Source organism: Phoenix dactylifera, chromosome 4, assembly GCF_051530095.1.
Source record: "Phoenix dactylifera cultivar Ajwa chromosome 4, Ajwa_hap1_PhDact_Kaust_v1.1, whole genome shotgun sequence".
NCBI classification, from domain to species: domain Eukaryota; kingdom Viridiplantae; phylum Streptophyta; class Magnoliopsida; order Arecales; family Arecaceae; genus Phoenix; species Phoenix dactylifera.
This window is the reverse complement of record NC_143193.1, coordinates 39,821,876-39,835,951: the sequence shown is the minus strand read 5'-3', so window position 1 is coordinate 39,835,951 and position 14,076 is coordinate 39,821,876. Positions and strand designations below refer to the sequence as shown.

The window sequence follows — 14,076 nt, the reverse complement described above, 5'->3', positions numbered from 1 at the left end:
AAGAATAAGAAACAAACAGAAAAACTGAGCTTCTTAAAAAGCAGATTTGCTACAATATAAACTAGAGAGAAGTTAAGAGCCCTCAAACACTTTTGAGTTGGAGTAGAGTAGGGCTTCTTGAACTTTGAGTCTCCTCTGGAATGTCTGGTCGACTTGAATGCAGGAGGAGGCTTCTTTAAAATGCTGGGAAGAGGAAGTTGGATGGAGTTAATGGCGCTCTTCCTTCTTTTCGTTGAAGACAAGTATGCAGAGAATGAATGCTTGATTTCTTTGAATGGAATGGTGCCTCTCTGCCTTGCTACAGTCCTCTGTGGCTATTTAAGCCATCCCCCACGGAAACTAGCCATTAGACACCTTTTTCTGCCCGTTCTGCACACTCTGCACAACCTGACAATATGTCCGTTGGGGGTCGGAGTCGACTCGCGCGATCAGGAGTCGACTCGGCTGTAGCGGGAGTCGACTCATGCTTTTCTGGAATCGACTCGGCAACTGTTCTGGGTTTGAATTAAAGTAGCCTCATCGACTGGGAGTCGACTCGTCTTGACCCGGAGTCGACTCGCCAACTTCTGGAGCTGACTTGGCATTTTCGGAGTCGGCTCATCTCATGAAATCCATGGAGCTAATTTTCAACTTGGCCCACTCGAGTCGACTCGACAATCCTGGGAGTCGACTCGGCGCTCAGAGCCCGAACTCCCGATCTTCTGTCTTTTGGCTCGTCCAGTCTTGGAGTCGACTCGAACTTCCCCGGAGTCGACTCGGCTCTCAGTTTCCGAAACATAGCCTTCTGCCTTTTTGGTGTAGCGCTGCCTTGGAGTCGACTCGAGCTGTCTGGAAGTCGACTCGGCTCTCAGAGACAGTAAATCGGTCTTCTGTCTTTTTGGGGTCGCGCTGTCTCGGAGTCGACTCGCGCATTGCGGGAGTCGACTCGAATCTCAGAGTCCGAAAACTGCTCTCTGACTTTTGCCTTGTGAACCACTGAGAGTCGACTCTCGCTTTCTTTGGAGTCGACCTACCAACCATCGGAGTCGACTCGCGTTCCACAGGAGTCGACTCGAATCTCAGGGTCGAAATTCGCTCTCTGACTTTTCTGTCTGTAACTCCTTGGAGTCGACTCATACTACTCCGGAGTCGACTCGGTAAACATCGGAGTCGACTCGCGCACTTCAGGAGTCGACTCGCTGACAGGTTTTAAGTTGTGCCCTTCTGTTCGTCTGTCTGTTCTCAGTCGGAGTCGACTCGTAATGATCCGGAGTCGACTCGAGCCCGTGCCAGTGATTCTGATACGCTTGGAGTCGACTCGTAATACTCCGGAGTCGACTCGAGTCTCAGACTTTGGTTCAAACTGACTTCTTAACTTATCCAAAATATTATGAACCAAGTCTAGAAACACTTTAGACAAGATTTTCACGGAAACACTCAATTGAATTCATTAGTAAACAAGAGATATACTCAGATGCTTTGAGCTCATCAAAATCAAATAGGGTTATGATCAATCACTCCACAATGTACATCATCGTAAATGCATAGAAACCAAAAATATTTTGAGGTCATTTGCTTGTGCATCAACTGTGCTAAAAAGAGACTCTCTACAAAGTCGGACTATAATTAACAATTTTATTCCTTTTGGGTTTGGGAGTACTCGATGCAACTTTTGATGAAAAATCATTTTACAGCACTGGAAGAAAATTATTCCTGAAAATCACAAACCAAGTCACTTAATAGCAATATAAAATTTAAAAAAGATATGAAAATTCTAAAACAATGATAACTTATCATAAGATAAACCCATGTCAAATGGAAGAAGTCAGCAATAGATATCGCTAGTATTCTGACCTCCCAATGTAGGTATCAATCAAATCTCCCAGGTATTCGAGAAGATTAACATGAATGAGACCTCCTAATCACTACCTTCTCTAAGCATAAACAGATTACGGTGCTTTCCTAGTTGACACTCCTGGAACACAGAGTCTTGAGAAAACTATACAAGACACTTAAGGTTGACCAACAAAGAACATCCAAGAAGTTTAATACGCTAGAATGCATAACTGATGCAAGATACAAAGATCTGAAACAATTAGATCAAGGTAGTATACAGTTCATCCTTCTCGCCTCTTCCAATCACATTCTGCATCTTTGGAGTCACAACCCAAAAAATTGAACTTATTTGAATCCTAAGTTTTGACTATCATAGTCCATCAGAAGTGATAATCAAATTGAAACATACAAAAAGAATGTATATTATTGAACAGATCATAACTAGAAGCATATTACAAACTGTAAAACTGCTGACCTTAACAATATAAAGAAACTGAAAAAAAAAAATTAAACATGAACACAAATCTCAATTGAAGAATTAATGTAAGATTGTTTTATATCAATAATACTATTGGGAATATTTTATTTAATTAAACAGTAAATGCTTTACCATAACCTGGAAACAACTGCTCAGACCACAATTTACAGTCTTCACTGGTTTAAGAATCTAAAGACTCATACAACAATCTCAACATCTAGGGTTACCCTTTACAATCACAAATGTTACCCAGATATATCACATTATGGATGACCAAGGTTCAGTGAGTAAATGAGCCACTTAAATAAATAATGCATCAAAGTACCAGATTAAAATTCACTAGTGAATTAACATCTAGTGTAAAATGGAAAGTAGTAAAAAAATAAGATAAATATTCTGAGAACAGACAAGCACATTTCATTTCACAAAATAGAACTCATATAACCATCTCAACATTCAGTATTATTCTTTCCAATCATAAATGTTTCCCAGATATATCACATTATAGACAACCAAGATTCATGGACTAAATGAGCTACTCAAGTAAATTAACGCATCAAAAGACCAAATTAAAATTCACTAATGAACTAACATGTAGTATAAAAAAGGAAAGTAAGACAAACTATAAAATAAATATTCTGAGAAGAGATACAAGACAATCACCTTTCACTTCAGAAACTAGCTGCATAGAATCTTCTGCTACAGACATCAGGTGCTGATAGCCTGGATAACCATCAACATATAAGATTTCATCTAACTGCCTAAACATTCCTTGATCATTCCCCTTCTGTATTTGAAAAATGAGAATTAAATAATAAAATATATTTTGTCATAAATACATGTATGAAGAACAGTTAGAAAGTTCAATATATTGCAAATTAGTGACTGGAGCAATCAACTACAGCCAAGTGGTAAAGATAAGCCCAATACAATGAAATTAATCTTCATGAATATTAAATTGAAAGAGGCAAAGTATTTCAATCATTTTATGACAATCCGTAACTGAAGTACCTTAGTTCCAACCTCCACATCTAGATTGCACTTTATAAGCCTGAAGCAAAAAAAAAAAAAGAACATTCCACTACAGGACAAGCAGATAACTGCAGATACATGACACTAGATTGCCACAGGTCTGTCCTAGTTCTCCAGAATAATGTCTTTCGGGCCTATACAAAGGTGCAATCATGCAAAGGGAAAAAAGAAAAAAGAAAAGAAATAAACAGAAAATTGAAGAGGGCATGGAAAAATATGTTGATAATAGGAAACATGGCAAGATACCAAAAGACAAATTAAGAATATACAGAAGAAAAGGAAAACTTTTGTTGATAAAAGATGGCAGGGCAAGCTATAAGAGAAAGTTGCAGGGTTTCCCTCATCTAGAAGAGAGAAATCACTGAACTCTTAAACAACCTTAATAATTCTCCAAACCCCAGAACTACGGTTAAGCCTACTTCCTCTTACCATCCAGTCCAGAATGAGGAATTAACAAGCTAACCACCGCATAAGCTCATTAGTCATTTTCTATCAATTTATCACTCTTTTAGAAGTTCAACATCCTTTTCTAATACTTGCCAATATTTCATTTCATAAAATCTTCAATATATCCTCCTTTCCAATCATAAGAACAAATGTCCTGCTACCATTTATCAGCATGAACAATCATGGTAAAAATCACAGCTGTACAATATGTGTAACTTGTACAAAAATCTAATTAGTTATTGATTTTGCAAGAAGAGATTGATTAAATTTTTTGGAAGAATGATAAATATTTTGGGGTTCGTAGATAATTTTACCCAAGGTTTGTCGTACCGGTACCAAGCCAATACGTTGTCTCATATCGTACCGACACTCGGCATACCTCGCCGTCTCATACTGTACCACGTACCGACATTATAATAGGATGGGACTGATGCAGGGTCTGGTACCGAGACGGCGAACCTTGATTTTACCCCTTGATCTAGGTATGAGGTGAGTGATACACATAAAGTGACCATCCAATACACATTTATTGAATATCTAATATACATATTTTAAATATATGATACACATTTGTTTGTATATCAATTGTCTTGTACTTAGATCCAAGGCAAAATATTTGGGAATCCCTACAGACTCGTTTGGTTCACGGGAAGACTTTTTTCTCACTGAAATATTTTTTTGGAAAGATGATTCCTGAGAATATGATGCCTGAAAAAATTGTTTTAGCATATTTGGTTGATCATGGAAAAGTGGAACTTTCCAAAGTGGCTTATGTTTGGTTGAGCATCTAATTTCCTAGGAAAGTTGTATAAGATTGATGACCCAAAGATTGAGTTAAAGATTGATTTTGATGATCACAAAACCTTGAAGTATAATTACTAATGTTTGTGCTGCAAGAAGAAAAGATAATTTATTTTGCAAGGAACATAGCAAGTTGGAAAAATACAAGAAGGCCTCAAAAGCTCTCAAGAAAAGTTAGAAGAAAGCTACAATTTAATGGCCCAAGTTTCAAGTTCAAAGGATTTAAGTTGGAGGAGCAAATTTAAAGAAAGATTCAAAAAAATAGTCCTCGAGTCGACTCCGGAAAGTTTAGAGTCGACTCTGGCACTCTAGAGTTTCAAGAAACAGTGCTCGAGTCGACTCCGGCACTCTACGAGTCGACTCCGACTGAGAACAAACAAAAAGACAGAAAGTTGATTTTCAGCGCTATAGTGATCTCGAGCCGACTCCAACTTCAGCGCTACAGTGCGGAGCCGACTCCCAGCTACAGTGTCGGCAGACTACTATTCACAGATCGACTCCTGTTTCAACCGAGTCGACTCCTACTTCAGCCGAGTCGACTCGAGCACGCTGGGAGGCATAACGGCTAGTTTTTTCTCGATTCCAACGGCTCTATTTTTGTCTCTAACGGCTAGATTTTTGTTTCCACTCTCTCTAAAGCTATAAAATCAAGAGGAGAGCTAGGGAAGAAGGTATGGAAGTGGGAGAGAACATTTAGGGAAGAGATTTCAAAGAGATTACAAGGAAAATCTCCCATAAGCACAAAAGGGCCATTCAAAGTAAAATAGAGAGAAGAAGAGCATCCAAGTGAATCCCAAAGCTTCCTCTCCATCCGTGTGCTACCTCGGTGATCCTCTACTTCGTGCAAAATCAGAAGAGGGTCAAGTAAAGAAGAAGCCGAGTTCCTCCATCTACAAATTTGTTTGAGGGCTTCATCTCTTTACTTTACTTATTTATATTTGCTATATTTGCTTATTTGAGAAGCTTGTATTTGATTTAAACTCTTGCTCTATTATCTTGTAACTTGATTCAATCAAGGGATTGAATCAAGGGGTTAAGGTTTGTTGGTGAGCCAAAGGAAAAACCAACTTTGTAAGGTTGTGGTTGGTGAGCCTTTGGGAAAACCAACTGGGTTGATTGTGAACCCGGAAAACAATCGTTGTAAGGTTGTGGTTGGTGAGCCTTTGGAAAAACCAACTGGGTTGGATTGTGAGCCGTGAAAACAATCGGTTGGTTCTAGTCGGTGAGCCTGTGAAAACCGACCGAGTTCGTTGTGATCTCGCAAAACAACAAGTTGGGTTGTGAGCTTGTAAAACAACCGACTGTAATCTGAGGGATTATAGTGAAATTCCCAAGAGGTCTTGGGGAGTGGATGTAGGTGCTGGGGTGCACCGAACCACTATACATCTTTGTGTTTGTGATGCCTTATCTCTTGTATTTCATGCCTTACATTCATGCTTGATTGTGTAATATCTCTAGCTTTGTTTTCTATAGAGTTATAAGTGATTGTTTAGAATTTGCTTAGCTTCCACTCCATTCTTACCATACACATAGATTAAAATTGATCATACAACTAAAAATTAATTTTAGATCAATTGCACCCTAAAGCCATGGTATAATTGCTCTAGCTTAATTTTCCACTGCTTTACTTGTAATTGCCTAGAGCTTAAGTAAATAACATCTTATTATTCCGCTGCATTCCATTCAAAGTAAAAATTAGGGAACATAATTTTTAGAAAACCCAATTCACCCCCCCTCTTGGGTTGTCACCTTGGGCAACAAGTGGTATCAGAGCAGGTGCTCTAAAGTTAATTGTTGATCTCACGATCCAGAGCCAAAGATCATGACAACTCAAATAGATAGTTTTCTAGAAGAGGGACAATTAATTGATAGACCTCCACTATTTAATGGCATAGACTACACATATTGGAAAGCACGCATGCGCATTTTTATTCAATCACAAAACTATTATTTATGGAATATCATAATAAATGACCTTCACACACTCTCTCAAACTGTTAATGAAAAAGACTTAGCACAATTGAATGATAATGCTATGAACATACTATATTGTGCTATCCATGAAACTATATTTAATAAGATTTCTGCATGCTTATCTGCTAAAAAAATCTGGGATACTTTAAAAAATATTTATGATAAATCTCAGATTAGCTCACATGTGCTTCAATTACATACTAATAGTGAAACTGCAGAATCTCCCTTATCAGCCGAGTCGACTCCCAGTTTGTCCGAGTCGACTCCTAGAGGAAAACAGTCTGAAAGGCAGAGACTCAGATTTTCAGACCAAGTCAGCCGAGTCGACTCCAAAACGATCCGAGTCGACTCCGAGGCAGTTCAGCTCCAAAAAACTACAAAAGGTAACTAACTTGTGCTTTATGGCACAAGAAGATAAGGTAAAATCTGAATCTACTTTTACATCAAATGATTCTCAAGAAGAATTCCCTTATGATGAATTATTAAATGCTTTTCATGATTTGTATGGTGAATGTAGAAAATTAGCTATAAAGAATAAAAATCTTAAGAAACTAAATCTGAAAATTTTAAAAGAAAGAAATTCTAGTGATGAGATACAAGATAAACTAAATTCTGAAAATGAAAGCTTAAGGTTAAATTTAAAACAATTGATTCAAAAAAATCAGAGTTTAATTAAAGAAAATCAAAACTTAAGTAAAGAAATTAACCAATTAAAATATTTTATTAACAAATTCACTGTAAGTTCAGAAAGATTAAAAATGATGTTTGAAAGCCAATATGTTGCTTATGATAAATCAAAACTTGGCTTGACTCCTTTACTTAACAATAAATCTCTAGAGAAAAAGGTTATCAATTCACCAAGCAAACCATTAAATAAAATAACTTATTTCAAATATGAAAAGAATGGGCATAACAACTTTACCTATCGTTCTAACATAATTAAATCAAGTGGTAAAGTTATTACAATTAAACAAATTTGGGTTCCAAAAGGAACCATATGTCCTAACTCTCAAGGACCCAAGCAAGCTTGGGTACCCAAAATGAAAATATGAGGATGTAGATGTAGGTGTGCCAAGATACCTATGGAACAAATAGAACTTTCATACAAATGGGTTCTAGACACACATCAAAAAAAATGAAACTTGAAATATACTTATGAAAAGTAATTAAAAAATAATAATAATGAAATCAGTAACCCTTGCATCTCATCATTATTTTTTCTTTAGTATTTGATTAAAATATGAATTGCAAGTATTGATCAATTTTGTGATATAGAAAATACTTTTGGGAATATAATCAAATCACTTCATTTTATAGTATACTTTACTCACTATTGGATAAGTTGCTAAATGATTAATCAATTTATTAAGAATAACTCTATGAATTCTCTATACGCTTGATTGAGAGTTTTTATCCATGGCATTATTGTTTATTGATCATAGATATGATAATGTATACTTGGTGTGCTTTTGAATATATGCACTATGAATACCAAGATTAAAGAAACCATCTTTGGCATATAAAATCAACTCATGCTAGTATGTACTTAATCTCAAAAGACCTTGCCATTGGCTTACTTAGATTATCTTCTGAAAGGTCAAAGTTTGCTATGCATGCTAACTAAGGAAACAAACAAAAATCAATTTCTAAATCTAAAGATGCTGTTTCCATCACTAAGTTTTCAAAAGCTTACATTGGATTTGTTCTTGGCAAATAAAATTGAAATATTTTCTGTATTTGCTAAATCTTGTAAAAGTGTTTCAAATGATAAAGGTTTCCAAACTGTGAAGATAAAGAGTATCATGGCACAGTGTTGAAAACCAAAATCCTGATAAAGTTTATACAGAAATTAATTATTTCAGCACCAAGGACACCTTAAGTAAAATAGGATTAATAGAATTCTTGAAGAAATGAAAAAGACGATTGTGTATGATAGTCATCTACTTAAATTTTTAAAAAAAGCTATCATCACTGCTTGTCATACATATGATTTCTATTAGATCTATTCTTGATGAAAACTCCTTTTGATCTTCTGAAAAATGGAAAATGAACCATTGCATATCTTTCATATTTTTCAGTCATACACGTTATGCTTGATATGTTCTTATGAAAATAATGCCAAATCTGATAAAGATATCTCTATCCTTCGATATCATTCCTCAAGCAATGCATATAGAACATTCATGAAAAAATTCTAGTTGTAGAAGTATCAATTCATTTTATTCTTTATGAGACTAATGATTTATTATCAAAATACTAAAATAAAATTATATATGTATATGGTTAATCTTTTACATATAACAATCTGAAAACATGTTAATAATTAGAACCAAATTGAGTTTTTCAGAAATGCACTTAATGAAGAAAAAATGATGACTACTAAAAGACTAAATCAAGAAAAAATGAAATAGATCTTGATGAAATTCTTGCATGATTAGAAGTAAAGATCACCATCATTTGCTTGCTTTATGAGCTTTATATTCTATCAAATGAATGCGTAGAATGGACTCCTATGTGCTTATTTTATTAAAGAAGATATATGTTAAATAACCACCATATTTGAAAACACCCATTACAAATATGATAAAGCAATATATGATTTGGAACAAGCATCAAAAGCATGATATAAAAAATTAAGTCACCTTTTTGATAGAAAGTAATAGGGATAAATCTATGCTTCAAAAAGAAGAATTTGTGATATCTTATTTGCTCAAAGTATACATTGATGACATCATTTTTGGTTCTACTAATGAAGATTTATATGAAGATTTTACTAAGCTCATGCAAGGTGAGTTTGAAATATGTATAATGAATGAATTAACATTTTCTCTCGAACTCCAAATTAAGACAAACAAGAAAGGGAATCTTCATTGACCAAAGTTAGTCCACAAGAAAACTCTTATAGAAGATTGGCATGAAGAAGGTATGTCTATGACCCCATCTTGTAGAATTTGAAAAGGATGAGCAAAGTAGATCTATTGTTTTAAAGCTGTATTGAAGCATGATAGAATAATTATTTTATCATACAGCTAGTAGACCAGATTGTATGCTCATTATGTGCCCTTGTGCAAGACTTCAATCTAACTCTAAGGATTCATAATCTGAATTTTGATAGAAACAACTGTTTAAGATAAATTGATTAAAACTTAGCTAACATGTCTTATTGATAATTATCTTAAGCAAATAGAATCTAAGCTAAATTGATTCTGAAAATAAAAAATTGATTTGACCTTGATAAATCTTCCTATTGCTTCACATGCTTGTCCTTGAACCTTCTTGGTTAATGAAACTATCTCTTAAGTTCAAGTGACATTTGTTTGCTTATATTTAGGCAATCTCTTGAGTAAAATGACTCAACATTCAATTGTTGTCATGATTGAGTCACCTAGTTAAGAAATATGCTATATGAATGTTTTGTATCTTGAAGAAACTAATGACTTTCCTTCAAGAAAGAAAAGAATTTTGTTAATAATGCAGGATCCTTGAGCAAGAAAATGAGAGATTTCAACTTGAAGGATATCTCCATGTAAGATACAATAAACATTCACATGCAAACAAGAGAGAGGACCTTCTTCAGCCAAAAGTTCATACATAAGAAATCTAGTAGGTATTTGACTTGAAGAATGCAGAATGAATCGGTAATTTTAGATACCTCTCTCATAAATTAGCTAAGCAAAGTCAATAACTTAAATCTTATTGTGGCATGATTAAAATCTTTAAATATTAATTTTTAGATATCATGTCAATATATGCATTAATTGACTTATGCTTTTAGAAATTGTTTCATGGTTTGCTCAAACTAAAATATTTCTTTGCCTATATCATAACTATGAAATACACAAGTATATGCTTAAAATTTTGATTTAAAATAACTTGTGAGAAGTTATGAATCCTTGAGCACAATGAAAATGTTGTTTGCATGATATACATCTATATGATACATAAGATTATTTCTTTATTCTGCTCTTTCATGTAATTTACTTGAGAATAACAAAAAGAGAGAGAGATAAAGAAAAGAAAATGGATATTATTCAAGAGAAGTAAAATCTAAGTAAAGACAAATACTCCAATTTTAAGAAAAAGCAAAACAAGCATAATATATTCGGCACATTTGTGAGACTTGTGTGAGCATTCTTTTGGAAGGGATAAAATCCGTAATTAATTACACTTAAACAGGGAGAGTTTGAAGTAAACATTTTAACATTTCTATATTGCTCATCATAGGGATGGTGCCAATGGGGAGGCTAGTGGTAGTACCCGGCACTATTTGACCCAACTATTCGGTGTAGGGTATATTAGGGACGGCACAAGAGGGAGGCTAGTAGTAGTACCTCGTGCCCCTTCCAACTCCACCGGATAGGGAGCAAATAGAGTATAGAGCATAAGAAAGTAAAAACGAAAAACAATATCAAAATGTTCGTTAATTGGTTAAGAAAAGAAATTCAAAAAAAAGGAGGAAATGATTGACAAAGTAAATGAAAGTATATAAGAAGAATCAAGTCAAGTTTTAATCACTTGGAAACACATCTTAAGGATGAAATTATTGGAAGATTATATTTAAATAGGGGGAGTTTATTTGAAAAGAATTAATTTTGATCCTTGACATGCTTGTTCTTAATATTATAATGCATGACTTAACACATAATATATTTTACATGTGGCATGATGTTTTGAATTATGGGTTCTCAATATTTTGTAATGCTCTATGCTTGGATAAGTTGATTGAAATATGTTTTATCAACAACAAATTGATATTCATAACTTGGAATGTGTCTTAACTTTGCTCACAAGTCCTTGCTTCACCCTTGCCTCAAACTAACTTGTGTTCCAATGCTTGAATGTTTGAAATACTACATAAAATTTTTTTTTAGTAATATTAAAAAGAAATTTCAGTTTTATCATTCACGGTTATCTTTGAAAGTTAATAGATTTACAAAAAGAAGAAGAGAAGGATATTTCTATTTAGGCAAAATGAATTGATCTTGATCTATCTTTCTACTTGCCTAACTTTGATACATAATGTCCTAATACTTGTTAAAATATCTTCCATTTTGTATCGAAACTCAATATTAAATACAAAGATTCTGAAAGTGCTTTAATGTTATTGAAATATGTGTTTTCAATCTTAGTGATTTAAGATGAGCTACAATGTAGAAGATACATATCTCAAATTATAATTTTGAAAGCTTTCTTGGAAATTCTTATGAAAATTCAGAATCTGATTTTGTATAAAAGCTTAAACTTAACTTAAAAATGTTTATATCGTCACATCTTTGTAACCTTAGTTATATGCTTCAATGATCGCGTCATTCAGGAGAATAACTCAATATAATTAATTTTGACGCTTTGGTTGATTGTCTCGATACGCATCCGAAACATATCTTTTCTTATCCTTAAAGTGTACTAAAATTGGTCTAAATGATGTATTTTCAATAATCTTGACTGCAAAGAAATGTTTCTAAACATATGATTTTTTTTTATATTAAAAAATTATTATGTTTCATATATATACATTGCTGTAAAATCATTGAATTCTATAAATATATATACTTGAATGATCTTCTATATGTTTTAGTCTTATGCTTCTATCATTAAAAGAAAAAGCTATTTTTTAAAAAAGTAGAGTAAATGCTCCTAAAGCTAGAAATATTTTAACTCACTCAAATGACTCTTAAAAGAAAGAAAATGTAATTGCTTTTGAAAGAAATTGAGCTTCAAAAGAATTATTTTGTGACTAATATTTCATTACATCTTCTCAAAGATTAAGACAAAGAATAACTTGCTCTTGAAAGATTAAAAAAGAGTGATTGCTATAAATTTTGAATAATTCTAGATCACTCTACATTCTTGATATCATAGAATTTCAGTTCTATTCATGCTTATCATCAAAATCTGAAATTCAACAAAGAAAAGAATGATTAAAGAAGAATGCATCTTTTGAGGGGGAGCTTTGGATATTCAATCTAAATGCAAAATATCACGTCCATTTGATAAATATCTTCTATACGTTATGAATTGATTTTGATGAACCTCCTTATATTGCAAGACTTGCTTTAATTATATAATAAGTTTATACCTTGAGATGAGTTCTATAAAGGTTGTCTTATCTCAAACCTTGAGTCTTATGAAAATAAGCTGAAACTTATAGAAAATATATTTTCGAGATTGACAATTTTATTGAACATTATCTTCAAATTCTAAACTCTTAAATGGAATGATCAATTAAGGGTGAGAAAGAAAATTTCAGAAGGAGAGATCTTATGGAACTTAATCGCATTAATCTATAACTAAAGGAGAGAGAAAGAATATTAAATGAAAAGTGATCCTAATACTCTCCAATATGTATCATCTGAAATTTAAATCTGAAAATCTTTATGATACACCTTGAGGCTTGTTATTTGGTTAATATATCTTATACATAAATCATGAACCAAATTGCAATTCAAACAGTTGATCTTAAGAGCCTCTAACTTAATGAAAAAGGGGGAGAATAATGTTGAATTTTCTTGAGTATCTCTTGTGAACAATATTTTAAAAGTAGCTGCTACATATGATAGATTTATAGTTTTTAAAATCAGAAAATCAGCTGTTTTGAAAATTATTTTTTTTAAAAAATATATTCATCTGTCTCTATTAGAAAATCTATTTTGGAATTCACTAATGAGTTCTTATTGGCTTGCTCTTTAGAGTTTCAATCCTGTGCCAATTTATTTTTATATTAAAATGTGTTTCTCTCTAAAGGAATAAAGTCTTTAAAAGAGCTTTAATAGAACCTTCAAAGCTTTGAATTTTATGTATGCTCTAAGATGTATCAAAAATTGCATGGATCCATATTTTGGTATTTGTGCCCCAATGCTCTTATTATCATAAAAGAACTTTGAAGTCATTAAGAATTAATGATCCAACATGATGATATGTTTTTCAAGTATATAAGTTTTGATCTTATACTCTGAAAATTAATTAAATTGCTCTCATGTGGATAAAATACTTAATATATTGGGCAAAAGATCTTAAATGAACAAGCTTTCATACTTATTATTGAAGAGAGGTTAGATTTTCATTCGTGCTTTTCTTGAATATCATTTGTGGTACTTCTTGATTTAACTTAAGAAAGATTCCATCTACACTTGAGTTGAAAACTATCCTTGGAATCACATTAGATGTGCTCTCATCATAATTTGCTCTGAAATTATCCAAAATGGCTCTGATCTATGCTCATTTATCTTTTTCTAACATTATTGCCTTGAGTTATATGATTCATATTCTTGCAATAATTTGACATACAAATCAGAGTACAAAAAGAAAAAGAAATATTTGAGTATTCTTATCTTTGTGCTTAATGTTTCATTATCTTGCAACCTTTTTAATGTTGTCAAAAAGGGGGAGAAATATCTAAGTATATGCTCATAATGCTTTATGTTTTGAATTGAATACAAATCAGTTTAAATTGAAATATGTTGATTGTGTTACGCTGATTAAATCTAAAGCATTATCATAAAGTATGTTTTAAATATATATATTTTCTACTT

The 14,076-nt window shown here is 33.1% G+C and overlaps 1 protein-coding gene across 7 annotated transcripts in view; it reads right to left on the bottom strand.

The window, feature by feature from the left end:
- LOC103696538 (ribonuclease H2 subunit B) overlaps nucleotides 1-14,076 on the bottom strand; it is a 66,426-nt gene that overhangs the window by 30,432 nt on the left and 21,918 nt on the right. For 6 of the 7 annotated variants that reach the window (XM_088719842.1, XM_088719843.2, XM_088719841.2 and 3 more), the window contains one exon: nucleotides 2,957-3,080. In XM_088719842.1, the coding sequence (XP_088575968.1) occupies nucleotides 2,957-3,080 (124 nt within the window). The remainder of the gene's footprint in view (nucleotides 1-2,956; nucleotides 3,081-14,076) is intronic. The other variant, XM_088719845.2, reaches the window with a different exon arrangement.